Below are 14,514 nucleotides of genomic sequence, written 5' to 3' on the forward strand. Positions count from 1 at the left end.
TGTCCTTCAAAGGGTGAATGGGTAAATAAACTGTGATACTCCATATCATGGAATACTATTCAGCAATAAGAGTAAATGAACTATTGATACAAACTGAATGAACCTTAAAGGCATTATACTAAGTAAAAGAAGTCAGACTCAAAAGCTTTCACATTGTGATTCCATTCATGACATTCTTGAAAAGACAAAACTATAGTAATAGAAAAGAAACCAATGGCTGTCAATGGTTAGGGGATAGGAGAGGATATGATTACAAAGGACTAGCATGAGGGAGATTTTTGGTGAGATGGAAGTGTTTTATATTCCAACTATAGTAGTGATTATAAGAATCGTTATGTATGTCAAAATTCATAGGACTGAACAAAAGAAGAAAAAAGTCAACTTTATTGTCTCAATTTCACTTCTTTCTTTTTCTTAATAAAACTACTAAAGCATTTAAAACTACATATATGGTTGACAGTTTATTTCTACTAGACAGCACTATGCTTATTCCTAAAAGAATTATATACACACTCCCTAATGCTGATAGAAAAATGTGTGTGTGATTATTCCCAAGGAAGCAAATCTACTTATTAAGAATCATACAGGACTAGGGCTGGGGCTTAGCAGTAGAGCACTCACCTAGCACGTATGAGGCCCTGGGTTCAATCCTCAGCACCATATAAAATAAATAAAATAAGCATACAGTGTCCAACTACAACTAAAAAATAAATATTAAAAAAAAAAGAATCATATAACCATAAAGCCCAAGCACTGCTTACCACTTTTTCCACAATGAATACTAAGTCATTTTCATTTAGAATATTTTTCAGAGGGTTTGGTTGACCTTTGTTGATCAATTGCACTTGGATATCAGCCTGTTAAAAACATACGTCAAGCAATGTTTTTTATATACATATATATATATATATATATATATATATATATATATATATATACACACACACACACACACACACACACACACACACTTTTGTACAAATATATAAACACACTAAGACTGGTTCTATGTAAGTGACCTGAAGAGATTTTAACAAGTCATATGTTTTAAAAGATTTTATTAATTTTTTTGTCCATGTTATTTCTCATGATGTTTAGAAAACTTAGCTCTTAAACCTAACACCTCTTCATGCTTCAAGGTCTACCTGAGGTGCAACTGCCTTGTAAAGTCATCTTTGCTTTGAACCACACTGACATCCTTTTCCCCAAATCACACTCTGTATTTACTGTTTTGTAGCATAAAATTACCAATTTATTAAATATTATCCTTTCTTTTGATTGTACTATAAAATTTTAAAACTTTACCACTATCAGTTTGCAGAAACTTTATATTTTTTCATTCCAAATGCAATACACAACTATTGTAAAAAATGCTTTTTTTAAATATAAGTTTTTTAAAAATCACCCATAATTCTACTACCCAGTATAATTACTACTGTTTTCAGTCTGGTTGGCTTATATTCTGTCAGATCTTTTACAAGGCATACAAAAAATTGTCACTTATGTAAAAAGAAATGTGGGGCTGGGAATATAGCTCAATTTGTAGGATGCTTGCCTTGCATGCACAAGGCCCAGGGTTCAATCCCCAGCACCATTAAAAAAAAAAAAAAAGAAAAGAAAGAAAGTATCTATTTAGATATCTGGACAGAATTTTGTTTAGTAAAGACAGGATATTCCAATAATTTTCATGAACCTTTTTCCATGTCATTATTCTTTTTCTTCCTAGTAGTATGGTTCTATCATTCTACCATCACATATTAATTCTATTTTGTGCAACATTTTGGTAGTTTCCAGTTATTTGCTACAATATATAATGGAAAGTAAATATCTATCAAAAATGTTAAGATGAACACCTAAAATCACATTAATATTGTCAAATACATCATACCCAAATTATTTGTTTGTTTGTTTAGCAGTACTGGGGATTGAACCCAGGAGTGCTCTATCACTGAGCTACATGCCCAGATCTTTTGAGACAGGGAGGGACTCACTAAATTGCCTAGGCTAGCCTTGATCATGGAAGCATGGTCCTAGCAACACCTAGATTTCAACACTGAGAATAAATTTCATGTTTTAAGCAGTCTTATTTGTGGTACTTTGTAAGAGCAGCCCTAAAAAACTATTCTTCTATTAATTTTTGTCTTGTGAATTTTTAAGAGCCTTACATATTTTATTTATACAGATGGATATACATATTAACACTTATCCACAATTATTTCTCCTCAGCTTGTCTTTTAATATATACTATTTAATTCACTAATTATTCCTATGGAATACTTGGCACATATCAGATGCTTAACAAATACATGAATATTTAAAGCAGCTTTACTCATAAGCCTCAAAAACTGGAAACAAATTGGGCTTGGTGGTGCACTCCTGTAATCCCAGCAGCTTAGGAGGCTGAGGCAGGAGGATCGCAAATTCAAAGCCAGCTTCAGCAACTTAATGAGGATCTAAGCAACTTAGTGAGACCATGTCTCAAAATAAAAAATAAAAAGGACTAAGGATGTGGCTCAGTGGTTAAGTGCTCCTAGCTCTATCCCTGGTGCCAAAAACAACAACAACAAAAAAAAAACCCAAAAAACTGGAAATAACTCAAATATCCCTCAATCAGGATTGGATAACACAATTGTAGTACACCTATAAAAATGAATTATTGATACATAAACAATATAGATGAATCTCAAATGCATTATACTGATTGAAAAAAAAGCCAGAAGGCTAGATGATTTTATCTATATATACAATGAAAAAGGCAAAACTATAGTGACAAAAAACAAATTAGTAGTTGCTAGGAACTAAGGGCAGGGGAAAAGGTTATCCTCACAAGAACATGAGGAAAGAAAATTTTGTTTGGTACTAGGAATTAAACCCAGGGACTCACACATGCTATGTAAGCACTCTATATGCTGAGCTACATCTCCAGCCCTTTTTACTTATCTAAGTTGCCCAGGCTGGACTCAAACTTGCAATTCTCCTGCCTCAGCCTTAAAGCTGTGTGCTACCACACTCAGGTAATACGAGAAAATTTTCAGAGATAAAGAAATGTTGGGGCTCGGGTGGTGGCTCAGAGGTAGAGTGCTTGCCTGGCACGTGTGAGGCCCTGGGTTCAATTCTCAGCACCACATACAAATAAATAAATTAAATAAAGGTCCATCAATGACTAAAAAATATTTTAAAAAATGTTCTATATCTCAATTATAGAAGTGATATGACTAAAGGTATTTGTCAAAACTCACAGAACTGTACCCCAAAACAGTGAAATTTGCTGAATGTGAATTAATTTCAATAAATCTGACTTAAAACCCTACAATTTTAGGGTAGAGTTGTGTTTAAAAACCAAATAAACATTTCATACCTCATAGATAAATGGGTCTTTACAGATTCCTTTCTTTTCTTCATTAAATTCTCTGAAATGAAGAACCACATGTGAAAAGTAGAGCTATAGCTTAATTAAACTCAGAAGTTAGCTGCACTTTACCTCTGCATGATATCAGTGAGGGGAAAAATAAAAATACCTATGGCAGCCCTAGGGCATAGTGGGAAAGAGGAGAAAAAAGAAGTGCTTAGATTAAGAAGGAAAAAAAAAAAAGAATTGTGATAGATTAATGAACTGCTACCCACAATTGTACACAAGTTTCTTCTTCTTTTTTAAAATTTTGGTACTAGGGATTTAACCCAGGGGCCCTTTACCACTGAGCAACATCCCAGCCCTTTTTATCTTTTTATCTTGAGACAGGGTCGCATTAAGTTGACAAGATTAGCCTTGAATTTGCAATCCTTCAGCCTCAGACGCCCAAATTGCTAAGATTACATATGTGCACCACCACACCCAGCAGACATATTTGTTTCTTAGAGGCAGCAGAAATTTATGTCGTTGGCCTCTTCACTTATGCTTTTTCAAATACATAACCACATAAATTTTGTAAGATTAAAAGTGAGTAAATTCTGATCTGACACTGAATCAGTGGTTAACTTCTGAGAAGTTACTTAAAAGTCTCAGATCTTAGATTTCGGCTAAATAGAACCATCTCTTCTCCATTTTGTGAGCTTTTACTTAAAACAAACAAACAAACAAAAAACCAGTAAATTTGACAGTTACTAAAAAAAAAATTTAAATATTTCCTTTTTAAAATACAAGCAAAAACCTCTAGGATATCATTTAATAACTATCACTTAATTCAATACATTTTACATATGAACTATAAATTAACATACTAAAATGCACTACCAAAATCACATCAGCCTGATCTACTCTCTTAAAGAGTCTTTGAAGGGCCCCAATAGCATTGTTTTAGGATACCATTTACATCTATTTGATCTAATATATGACCTACTGAAATAGAAACAGGAGAGCAGGCCTGTGACTAATTTGCTTTTGCCATATTGTGTTAGATTATGACTTATTCTTAAAGACGTTTACCTTTTAAGTATGACTCAGGGATATTACTTAGTCATTCAACAATTGTCAACAAACATACATATTTTAAGCCAGGCAGTCTTGCTAGATGCTAGGGATGTTAAATACAGTCTTAGCCAGGTAAGGTGGTAAACACCTATAATCCCAGAAACACAGGAGGCAGGAGGATGTCAAGTTCAAGGCCAGCCTCTGCAATTTAGTAAGACCTTGTATCAAAAATAAAATTAAAAGGATTGAGGATATAGCTTGGTGGTAGAGCACTATTGGGTTCAATCCCCAGCATGGGGTGGAGGCAGAGAGAACGCAGTCTTGACTGGAGTCCAAAGAGTAAATCAAGAGCTAGCTACAGGGTCATGAGTGCTCTGTCAGAGGCAAGTACTGTACAAGAAGCTGTGGTGGAGATTTAGCTAGGGCTTGAACTTTATCTGAAAGCCCAGGGGAATTTACTGAAAGATTTAAATGAGAAATATAACTTGGAGTCCAGGAAAATAGCTGTGAATAACTTACAGCACTTCAGAGAAGTCATAGTGGCCTCAACAGGAGTGAAGCAAAGATAAAAGGACAGCCTAGATGAGGTGGGAGTAGGGGACAGTGGAAAGAGAAGGAAGTTGGGGTCTTGGATTTAGAACTCTTTTAATTCAGAGACTGAATTCAAGAGTGGAGCTAGGTTCAGTGGCATACCTCTGTAATGCCAGCAACTCAAGAGGCTGAGACAGGAGGATTGAAAGCTCTGGGCCAGTCTCAGTAATTTAGTGAGACCCTGTCTTAAAACAAAGCTAAAAGGGCTGAGAATGCTGCTCAGTGTACAGTGCCCCTGGGTTCAATCCCCAGTATATTCTACAAAAATCAATCAATCAATCAGAAGAAAAACATCAGGTTAAGTGGAAAGATTAATTCAGTCTTCAAGTATTGACTTTGAGACTCCACATAAAAATTTCCATTAGGAAGCTGGATATAGAGGAACAAGAGAAGAGACAGAAACTTTTGGTGCTTACAAGTGAAGAAAAAAACTAATAACACTCATTAAATATTTGGGAAGTATAAAGGGCTTAAGTTTTATCATAGAACAACCACAGAATGAAGTACTGTATACTTCCAGACACTGGAGTAAGACCGGGGCAGAATGTGGGAGCAAGTAAACGATCAGATAGATACATACATTCTCACACTGAAAGATATCCAAGACATTGTTAGTTTCTTTTAAAATGCTAGTGTTCATCATAATGTAAAGCATTACTGCAGAGGGGAAAAGCAGTAAAGACCATGAAAAATTATAGCATTTAAAGAATAATGAATTTGTAAAAAAGGCAAATTCTGTGGCCCCCACTTCAGACCTAATAAGTGAGAAACCCTGGAGGTGGAACCTAGCAATCTGTGTTTTGAGAATCCTCCAGGTGATTCTGATACACACGCAAATTTCCGACCCACTGAATTAGACCTTTTTTTTTTTTTGTCTGAATTAGACTTTAATGTATGGTGAAGAACTTAATAGAATCCCTTTGGTTGTAATACTTAACTATAAGAACAAAATGAAGTAGTGGAGCAGTGAAAAAAAAAGGTGCTTTTAAAATCAACACCTCATGCCGTTATCATTAAAAGTGTAGATCATACGGTAACCACTTTGAACACACTATAACAATCCGTTTCACTTTTAGCAAGGCTTTGAACAGGTGAAGGATGGCGACATCCAGTTTTCCATATCCTGGGAGATGCCTCTACTTAAGTAATCACAAGCGTGCGCAAAAACAGAATAAATAAGTTGCCTCCTAAATATGTGTCACCTTCTGCCTATTTTGATAACGTGCAGATATTTTCTCCTAGGACCACAGGCAGGGCCCCCACTCTGGAGCAGGAGGCCGGTCTCTTCCCCAGCAAAGCAGGCCAAGCGCTCATTCTCAAGGTGCAGTAAAAAGCTTGGGGCGGGATCTAGATACCTAGAGAGTATCTAGAAATGCTGTTCCTATATCCAGCTATCGGTATAAACTACGACTCACTGAAGAAGGCGAGCGTAAAACTCCTCAGCTCCTCGGCTCACTTGCGCCCACATTCTTCCCCGGTCTTACTCCCGACTCCGGAACCGCCAAACTGAACTGCGCGCCCGGACGCAGACGTCAGAAGCCGTAACCCCGCCCCGCCGGGACTACTTTTACTAGTTGGAAACCAACTCCTTTTGTTCGTATAATTAAACTTTGTTTATAGAGCACCCAGTGAAATTTCTTGTTACAATAGTTTTCTATTCCCGTCAGAAATTTTTTTTTAAATAAATGTAGTGGTTGCAGAGAAAGACTCCTCCTCTCGCGAGATTGGTCACGCCCTCTTAAGAATTATTCCGCTAAAAGGAGTCCCTCCTTTCTAAGCAAGTTTTCTAAGATTTGGAAACACAGATCCCATGCTTTGATACATATAAAAAATAATACGCTGTTTTTTTAATTTACTTAGTATAGTAGAGAGATATTTTGTGCCTGCGTTTGTTCTGTGGCGGGGCACTATGTGAACAAGCTGAAGGTTACATATAGAGTAAGGAGTTCTAAGTACTTCCTTTTCCTGTGGGAGCAGCTGGGGCGAGAGGAGCGTGGCCCTCTCCTGTCCCGGCAATGGTGAGTGGAAATCTTACCTGGACTTTCGCCTGCCCGGAGCGAGAACGGAGCGACGAGGGTTCAGAAAACAAAATATGCAGGGGAGGAATCGAGGACGAGAGTTACAAAAGCGTCTGTTTTCGGGGAGAACTGGGTTGTATGGCAACCCGGCAGCCATCTTAGGCAACGTGGGCGGCTGGGCACTAGGGCGCGCCTGGAAGCTCCTCGGTCGTTCTCAACGAACTTTCGGATTCTAGCTGCTTTTGGATCCTGGAAAACTAGAGTTCTGTTGAGAATGGGAGCTCTGGGCGCCTGAGAAGGTGGGTGGTAAGGACAGGTTTGTGCCTTATATCTAAATGTGCTCTTTAGCTAGGTATATTTCCATCTTTTAAGGAACTTTGTTAAAGAGGGGAAAACTTGTATTAGGTCCTTTTTCCTGAATGCCCAGTATTGAGGTGATTTCTGTAAAAAGCTTTGAGACTCAATTAAGATTCGTTGCTGTATTTGACACCGTCTAATGTTTAAACTTTTAGCAAACTCACGGTATGACTAACGTTGGGTGTCCACTATGTTTCAAATACCATGCTTGTGTGCTATGTAATGTACTGGAGTTTCTGAACAAGACAGACAACACTATGCATGGATTGCAGTTGACTTGGACTGAAAACATAGTAATATTCAATTGTAAGTGCCTTTGACATAGGAAATTGGAGAGGATGTAATATCAACTTAAAACAGTGATTGGAGAAGGTGACCTCATAACTTAGTGGTCCAGCACTGTGCAAGGCCCAGTGCTGAACCCCAAAACTGGAAAGAACAAAAGGTGGGCCAATATCTGGAAGAGAGGAGATTGTATAAGCCATCCTTAAGACGCTACTACTTCCAGTGAAAAGTTTTTAGGAAAGATGAAGGAAAAGTAACCTGACAAGTTTTTACTAGCAAGCTTTGGAAGAGGTAAGGGGGAGCAGCAGAAATGAAAGGTTGGATGAGTGAGTTCAGAAAGTTTAGGTGGTGAAATTAAACTGCATTTTCAACCCTTGAAAATTGTGGAGCTTGGGACAGGCCTAAGAACTTATTGAAGTGTTAATAATTTGATATTGTTTGAGGCTTTATATGGTATTTAAGCCTTAAGCAATGTCTGCCTCACAAAACTGAGCTCTTATATAACTGATAGTTTGCTGTTGGCATATGAGAAGAGTTCACCTCTAATGTTGCTTGTCAATTTTTTTCCCCCAAGGCGTGTGCTCGACCCCTGATATCTGTGTACTCTGAAAAGGGGGAGTCATCTGGCAAAAATGTCACTTTGCCTGCTGTGTTCAAGGCCCCAATTCGACCAGATATTGTGAACTTTGTTCATACCAACTTGCGTAAAAACAACAGACAGCCCTATGCTGTCAGTGAATTGGCAGGTATGGATTCATGTTTTCTCTGGGTTGGTATTTTAAGGTTGCTTTACAGTAGTGATGAAATTCTACTTCATTGGTCCGTGTTTCTGAATCACATGATTTTCTTGGATATTCTGATGCTGTTTGTTGCCATGCACAAGTCAAATAGATTGGTTATGTCTAGGTAGCTAAAATTGAATTTCTTCCCATTTAGGTCATCAAACCAGTGCTGAGTCTTGGGGTACTGGTAGAGCTGTGGCTCGAATCCCCAGAGTTCGAGGTGGTGGGACTCACCGTTCTGGCCAGGGTGCCTTTGGAAATGTATCCTTTTACTACCTACACTGGTCAGTTTGTGGAATCTAGCAGACTGTGCCCGGTTTATACACATTAAATGTATTTTGAACTCTTTATGTCTAAAATATTAAGTGTTCAAGTTATCCGTTGCTTGAGACACATGTGAAATTAAAATTATTCTTCTAGAGAAAAGGCTTCACACAGGGAGGTTTCTCTTGCAATGATGTCGTAATTTGCGTCTTACTCTGTTCTCAGCGACAGTTGCCTGCTGTCAGTAAGCTGTTACAGAAGGTTGACGAAAATTGTTACTGAGCAAGACATAACCATTTCCTAATGAGTAATTTTAAGAAGTGTTATTTTTTAATATTTATTTTTTAGTTGTAGTTGGACACAATATTTTATTTATGTGGTGCTGAGGATCAAACCCAGGGCCTCACACATCCTAGGCGAGTGCTCTATCGCTGAGCCACAACCCAGCCCCAAGAAGTGTTATTCTTAACTAAGGAAATAGATGTGTAGAGGAGGCCGCATGTTCGCACCAACCAAAACATGGCGTCGTTGGCACCGGAGAGTGAACACAACCCAAAAGCGATATGCCATCTGCTCTGCCTTGGCTGCCTCAGCCTTACCAGCACTGGTCATGTCTAAAGGTTTGTAATATTTTGTTATAATTTGCCTGTGTTCATCCTAGAGTGTCTAAATTTCCCTTTATTAAGAATAGGTTTTGAATACTTCTAAATAACAAGTTGGTGATCTAACAATAGCTATGTAACTGGAAATTCTTCAAATAGTAATTATATAATTAGAAAGCTTTTCATATCACATCTCCCTCGTGCACATTTTTATTTGTCAAAATGATGAGATTCCACTTAATTGGTCCGTGTTTCTGAAACAAATGATATTTGTGGAAATTCTGATTTGGCAAATTGTGTACCATATTGCTTTTGTAAGTTATATAAAATCTTTTTCAAAGAATTCAGGTAACCAGATAAGTATTGAATTGGTTTTGTCAGGTCATCGAATTGAGGAAGTTCCTGAACTCCCTTTGGTGGTGGAAGATAAAGTTGAAGGTTACAAGAAGACCAAGGAGGCTGTTTTGCTTCTTAAGAAGCTTAAAGCCTGGAATGATATCAAAAAGGTAGGCTTAGCTGGGTGCCATGGCGCCTGCCTGTAACCCCAGCAGCTAGGGAGGCTGAGACAAGTAGAATCACAAGTTCAAAGGGCCAGCCTCAGGGATTTATCAATGCCCTCTCTAAAAAAATACATTTAAAAAGGACTGAGGGTGTGGCTCAGTTGTTAAGTTCCCCTGGGTTCAATCCCCAGTACCAAAAAAAAAAAAAGGTAGGCTTAATGTGCATATTTACAGTTTGGTGGGTTTTGTTTGTAAGTTGTACATGGACACAATACCTTCATCTTATTCATTTATTTCTATGTGGTTCTAAGGATCAAACCCAGTGCCTCACCACATGCAAGGCATGTATTCTACTACTGAGCTCGAACCATAAGTCCCAGTTTGGTGGTTCTTGATGTATAGAAATTTGTCAGATCTTGATTTTCTTTTCTTTTTTTTTTTTTAAGCATTTTTTAAAAATATTTATTTCTTGGTTGTACACAATACCTTTATTTTGTTTATTTTTATGTGGTGTTGAGGATAGAACCCAGGGCCTTGCACATGCTAGGCCAGCCCTCTACGGCTGAGCCACAACCCCAGCCCCAGATTCTTGATTTTCAAGAGGAAAACTGGGAAAGATAGGACAGTCAACCCTTAGTATCCATTGGGAATTGATTGCAGGACCATCCTTGTCTCCATAATAAGATCCATTAATGCCCAGGCTCACAAAGTGAGGTACTATAGTATTTCCATGTAACCCATACACATCATCTTAAAAAATTATTTTTACCTAATATAATGTAGATGCTACGTAAATAGTTCTGCATTATATTATCTAGGGAATAATTACTAGGAAAGACGTATACACAGTATAGATGCAATACTTTGTCAGAATGGTGTCTGAGGAAGCAAGTACTTAACTGTGAAGATCCAGGACAGATCTATACCTTAATAATTAGTACTTCATTTACCTTAATACTGAAATTGCTCATTTTGTAGGTCTATGCTTCTCAACGAATGAGAGCTGGCAAAGGCAAAATGAGAAACCGTCGTCGTATCCAGCGCAGGGGCCCCTGTATCATCTATAATGAAGACAATGGTATCATCAAGGCCTTCAGAAACATTCCTGGTAATCCTTACAGTGTTTTTGTTTTGATTACCCACACTTTGCATCCTTGTTCAGCTTTGATTATGATGAAATTCCACTTTATGGTCCGTGTTTCTGAAATAAATGATTTTGTGGAAATTCTGATTCTTAGCTGAATGAATTGTACTATCGATAGTTGAAACTTTGTAAAATTGAGAAGATAGTTCTCGGGTTCCTGGTGAAGCCATAAAGATTGTTTATATTATGTTGAAAATGCCTTTCTAATTCTCCTTTCCCTTTAAAAGGAATTACTCTACTTAATGTAAGCAAACTGAACATTTTGAAACTTGCTCCTGGTGGGCATGTGGGGCGTTTCTGCATTTGGACTGAAAGTGCTTTTCGGAAGTTAGATGAACTATATGGCACTTGGCGTAAGGCTGCTTCCCTCAAGAGTAACTATAAGTGAGTGCTTTTTTATATTTAAATACTGAACGTAGATTTAAACTGAAGATGAACTTCAGCACCTTTATTTTTAACCATTTATCTCTATGCACATTAGCATTCAGAATTGGTTAGCATAGTTTTCATGGGTTTTTAATATTTATTTTTTAGTTGGACACAATATATTTATTTATTTTTATGTGATACTGAGGATTAAACCCAGCTCCTCGCATATGCTAGGCAAGCGCTCTACTGCTGAGCCACAACCCCAGCCCCTCATGGGATTTCTTTTTTGGTTTTGTTTTGGTAGTATTAGTGTTTGAACCTCGGAGCACTCATCACTAAGTTAAATCACCCCTTTTTTTCATTGTGAGACAGGATCTTTCTAAGCTGCACAGGCTGGTTTCAAACTGCTGCAGCCTTGAATTAAAGGCATGTGTCACCACACCTAGCTGCATACTTTGTATAAATAATGGGTTTTATTTGGCTGACATTTCCCTTTATGTGCAAACAGTATGCTGGAATGGTAAATACTTCTTTGGCCAGTGCTTCTGAAGATAGTTTAGTGGAAATTTTTACTGAGTTCTGGAGAGAGAAATGGTTAAAAATAGAGATGTTGTTGGGCTGGGGTTGTAGCTCAGTGGTGGAACTCTTGGCCTAGCATGTGTGAGGCCCTGGGTTTGAGTCTCTGCACCACATATAAATAAATAAAAGTAAAGATCCATTGAGGACTAAAAAACTATTTTTTTTAAATAAAAGAATTGCCATTTAAAAAAATAATAAAATAAAGGTGTTGAAGTTTATCATCCTTAGTCAGTTACTTGAGAATTTAGGTATCCATTGTTAATCATTTTCCTACAGCCTCCCTATGCACAAGATGATCAATACAGACTTGAGCAGAATCTTGAAGAGCCCAGAAATTCAAAGAGCTCTCAGGGCACCACGGTAAAGTTCTGATGTTTATAGTATCATTCTTTCTGCCAAATTATTATTTCAAAAATATGAGTAATGTAAGTAAATTAATAAGTGTCTACCTTTTCATAGTAAGAAGATTCATCGCAGAGTCCTGAAGAAGAATCCATTGAAAAACCTGAGAATCATGTTGAAGCTAAACCCATATGCAAAGACTATGCGCCGGAATACCATTCTTCGCCAGGCCAAGAATGTAAGTGATCCGTTTGTTTTTACTAATAATGTGGAGTTTTTTTTTAAAAAAACTTAGATTTTTTTACTTAATTTATTGCAGCACAAACTCCGGGTGGATAAAGCAGCAGCAGCTGCAGCCGCAGCTAAATCAGATAAGAAAGATCAGAAGGGGGCTGCAGGCAAGAAGCCTGTGGTGAAGAAGCAGGGAAAGAAGGCTGTTGGTGTTAAGCAGAAGAAGCCTGTGGGGAAGAAGGCTGCACCTTCCAAGAAACCAACAGCTGAAAAGAAACCAGCAGAGAAGAAACCTGCTGCAGAAGAGAAAAAGTCTGCTGCATAAACTCTAAAATCTGTTTTATTCCATAAGTTTAAATAATTTTGGACAGTTTATTTTGAATAAAGAGCTGATCAAAGATGCAGTGACAAACATGTTTTGTTGGGTCTGTTTAGTAAAACTTCACTGGTCTTAAGAAAAAAATTTTTTAGTTGTAAGTGGACACAGTATCTTATTTCATTTTTATGTTGTGCTGAGAATGCAACCCAGTGCTTTATGCCTGTACAACTGAGTCATAACCCCAACCTTCACTGAGTGGTCTTTGAAAAGTAGCACTTTGTTATTCCTAATTCCAGTCTTTAATTTGGCCCCTATTATAGTCTGGTATAATGGAGATTTGGATTTACATTTAGACCATGCATTTGAGTGGAATAGTAATTTCTAAGAGCTTGATGTGGCATTCCATTTTATAAATCACTAGAAAAGCAGATGTTAGAAATGTGCCTCACACACAACCTTATGAGGTCATGGTTGCCTGTAATCCCAGCAGCTCAGGAGGCCGAGGCAGCCTCTGCAACCTAGACCATCTCCAAGTTTAAAGGGGGGGGGGGCTGGGGATGTGGCTTGGTGGGTAAGCACTCCTTAGTTAAGTCCCTTGTACCCCCCAAGAAAAGTATTTGCTTCCCAAAAAGGGCTGGATGTGAGTTAAATTCCATAGAAATTTAACATTTTGAGCAACCACAAGAGGGCACAGTTGTCTTAATACAATGTTGGAAGTAACCAGTGAATTTGGTTACCTCTGGAAAGTGCTTCTGTTAGCTTACAATGATGGAAGTCTGTTGGCACTTGTCACCCATAATTTAAAAAGATTCTAGAGGGGTTTTTTTTTGGAACCATGTGCTGGGAGCCATTAGCCAAGTAAGTATGACAATTTCCTTGCCAGCGTACCCCATGTTGCAGTGACATTGAATGTACTTAACCTTGCTCAAGGACCAAGGCAGATTAGGGTGTTCCCGGTTTTAAGATAATCTTGTTTAGGGCGTTCCCAGTTTAGGTTCCAGGTTTAAGGTTTAAGATTATTCCTGATGGGAATAGGGCGTATCCTGCTGCCTGAGTTCCCCTTGAGTTCTCACGGGATTCAGACAGTATATTTTGGAGATAGAAGCCCAGTGGAGGTGAATTTGGGAGAGAACGTGGATTTGGGCAGAGAACGTGGATTTCCCCAGAACGTGATTGTAGACGGCTGGTGTGAGTTCGGGAATAAAGAGTTGCTGTTTGAATCTACAAGCTGTGTGGTGGCTCGTGATTGTGTGCCCAGCCAGACATTGGCATTTGGTGGTCAATTGGCTTGGTGTCGTGGCATTTCTGTATCCTCCTCCCTTCTGCTAGTGATGGTCTAAAATTTGGGGGCCAATGGCTTATGCTGGACCGGTAGTCAGTGACGGGTATGATCCAATTGCAGTGGTATCAACCTAAGACAGGAGGCTGACGCCTAAAGGTCAGTTTTCCGATGACGGGTAAGAACCATATGTTGAATTGGACAACCTACCAGGCACGGTCCATAAGCCACATTAACCTCACTCCCCCACTGGCACCAAGGCCAAATTTGGGGGCCAACAGAGGTGAGGCAAAGAACCTCACCCCCCCACTGGTGCATAGACCTATCCACAAGTATGGCTGTATGCTGGACCGGTAGTCAGTGACGGGTATGATCCAATTGCAGTGGTATCAACCTAAGACAGGAGGCTGACGCCTAAAGGTCAGTTTTTCCCATGACGGGTAA

General features: G+C 38.4%; 2 protein-coding genes and 4 non-coding genes across 8 annotated transcripts in view; 5 read left to right on the forward strand and 1 right to left on the reverse strand.

Moving 5' to 3' along the window:
- Zwilch (zwilch kinetochore protein) overlaps window positions 1–6,637 on the reverse strand; it is a 30,015-nt gene extending 23,378 nt beyond the window's left edge. Inside the window, exons 1-3 of one of the 3 annotated variants that reach the window (XM_046426475.2) lie at window positions 6,415–6,637; window positions 3,359–3,410; window positions 762–857 (exon numbers count right to left, since the gene is read on the reverse strand). In XM_046426475.2, coding sequence (XP_046282431.1) covers window positions 762–857; window positions 3,359–3,410; window positions 6,415–6,467 — 201 coding nt within the window. In that variant the 5' untranslated portion in view covers window positions 6,468–6,637. The remainder of the gene's footprint in view (window positions 1–761; window positions 858–3,358; window positions 3,411–6,414) is intronic. The other 2 variants (XM_046426473.2, XM_046426474.2) reach the window with 2 other exon arrangements.
- Window positions 6,638–6,886: 249 nt separating this feature from the next.
- Window positions 6,887–12,884, forward strand: Rpl4 (ribosomal protein L4). Its single transcript, XM_046426477.2, has 10 exons — window positions 6,887–7,017; window positions 8,234–8,405; window positions 8,596–8,702; window positions 9,187–9,325; window positions 9,689–9,813; window positions 10,786–10,915; window positions 11,179–11,335; window positions 12,176–12,259; window positions 12,359–12,479; window positions 12,561–12,884. Exons 1-10 carry the CDS (start codon window positions 7,015–7,017, stop codon window positions 12,795–12,797), a joined length of 1,275 nt encoding a protein of 424 aa, XP_046282433.1. The 5' UTR covers window positions 6,887–7,014; the 3' UTR covers window positions 12,798–12,884.
- On the forward strand, window positions 8,452–8,523 carry LOC124080687 (small nucleolar RNA SNORD18). The gene has a single exon (XR_006847771.1). It is a non-coding gene; the product is annotated as a small nucleolar RNA SNORD18 (small nucleolar RNA).
- Window positions 8,892–8,990, forward strand: LOC124080688 (small nucleolar RNA SNORD16). The gene has a single exon (XR_006847772.1). It is a non-coding gene; the product is annotated as a small nucleolar RNA SNORD16 (small nucleolar RNA).
- LOC124080685 (small nucleolar RNA SNORD18) lies at window positions 9,525–9,596 on the forward strand. The gene has a single exon (XR_006847769.1). It is a non-coding gene; the product is annotated as a small nucleolar RNA SNORD18 (small nucleolar RNA).
- LOC124080686 (small nucleolar RNA SNORD18) lies at window positions 10,973–11,042 on the forward strand. The gene has a single exon (XR_006847770.1). It is a non-coding gene; the product is annotated as a small nucleolar RNA SNORD18 (small nucleolar RNA).
- Window positions 12,885–14,514: the final 1,630 nt, after the last annotated feature.

The sequence above is a fragment of the Marmota monax genome, unplaced genomic scaffold, assembly GCF_021218885.2.
Source record: "Marmota monax isolate L192 unplaced genomic scaffold, Marmota_monax_Labrador192_F-V1.1 WCK01_AAM20220418_F8-fsc00078, whole genome shotgun sequence".
In the NCBI taxonomy this organism is placed as follows: Eukaryota; Metazoa; Chordata; class Mammalia; order Rodentia; family Sciuridae; genus Marmota; species Marmota monax.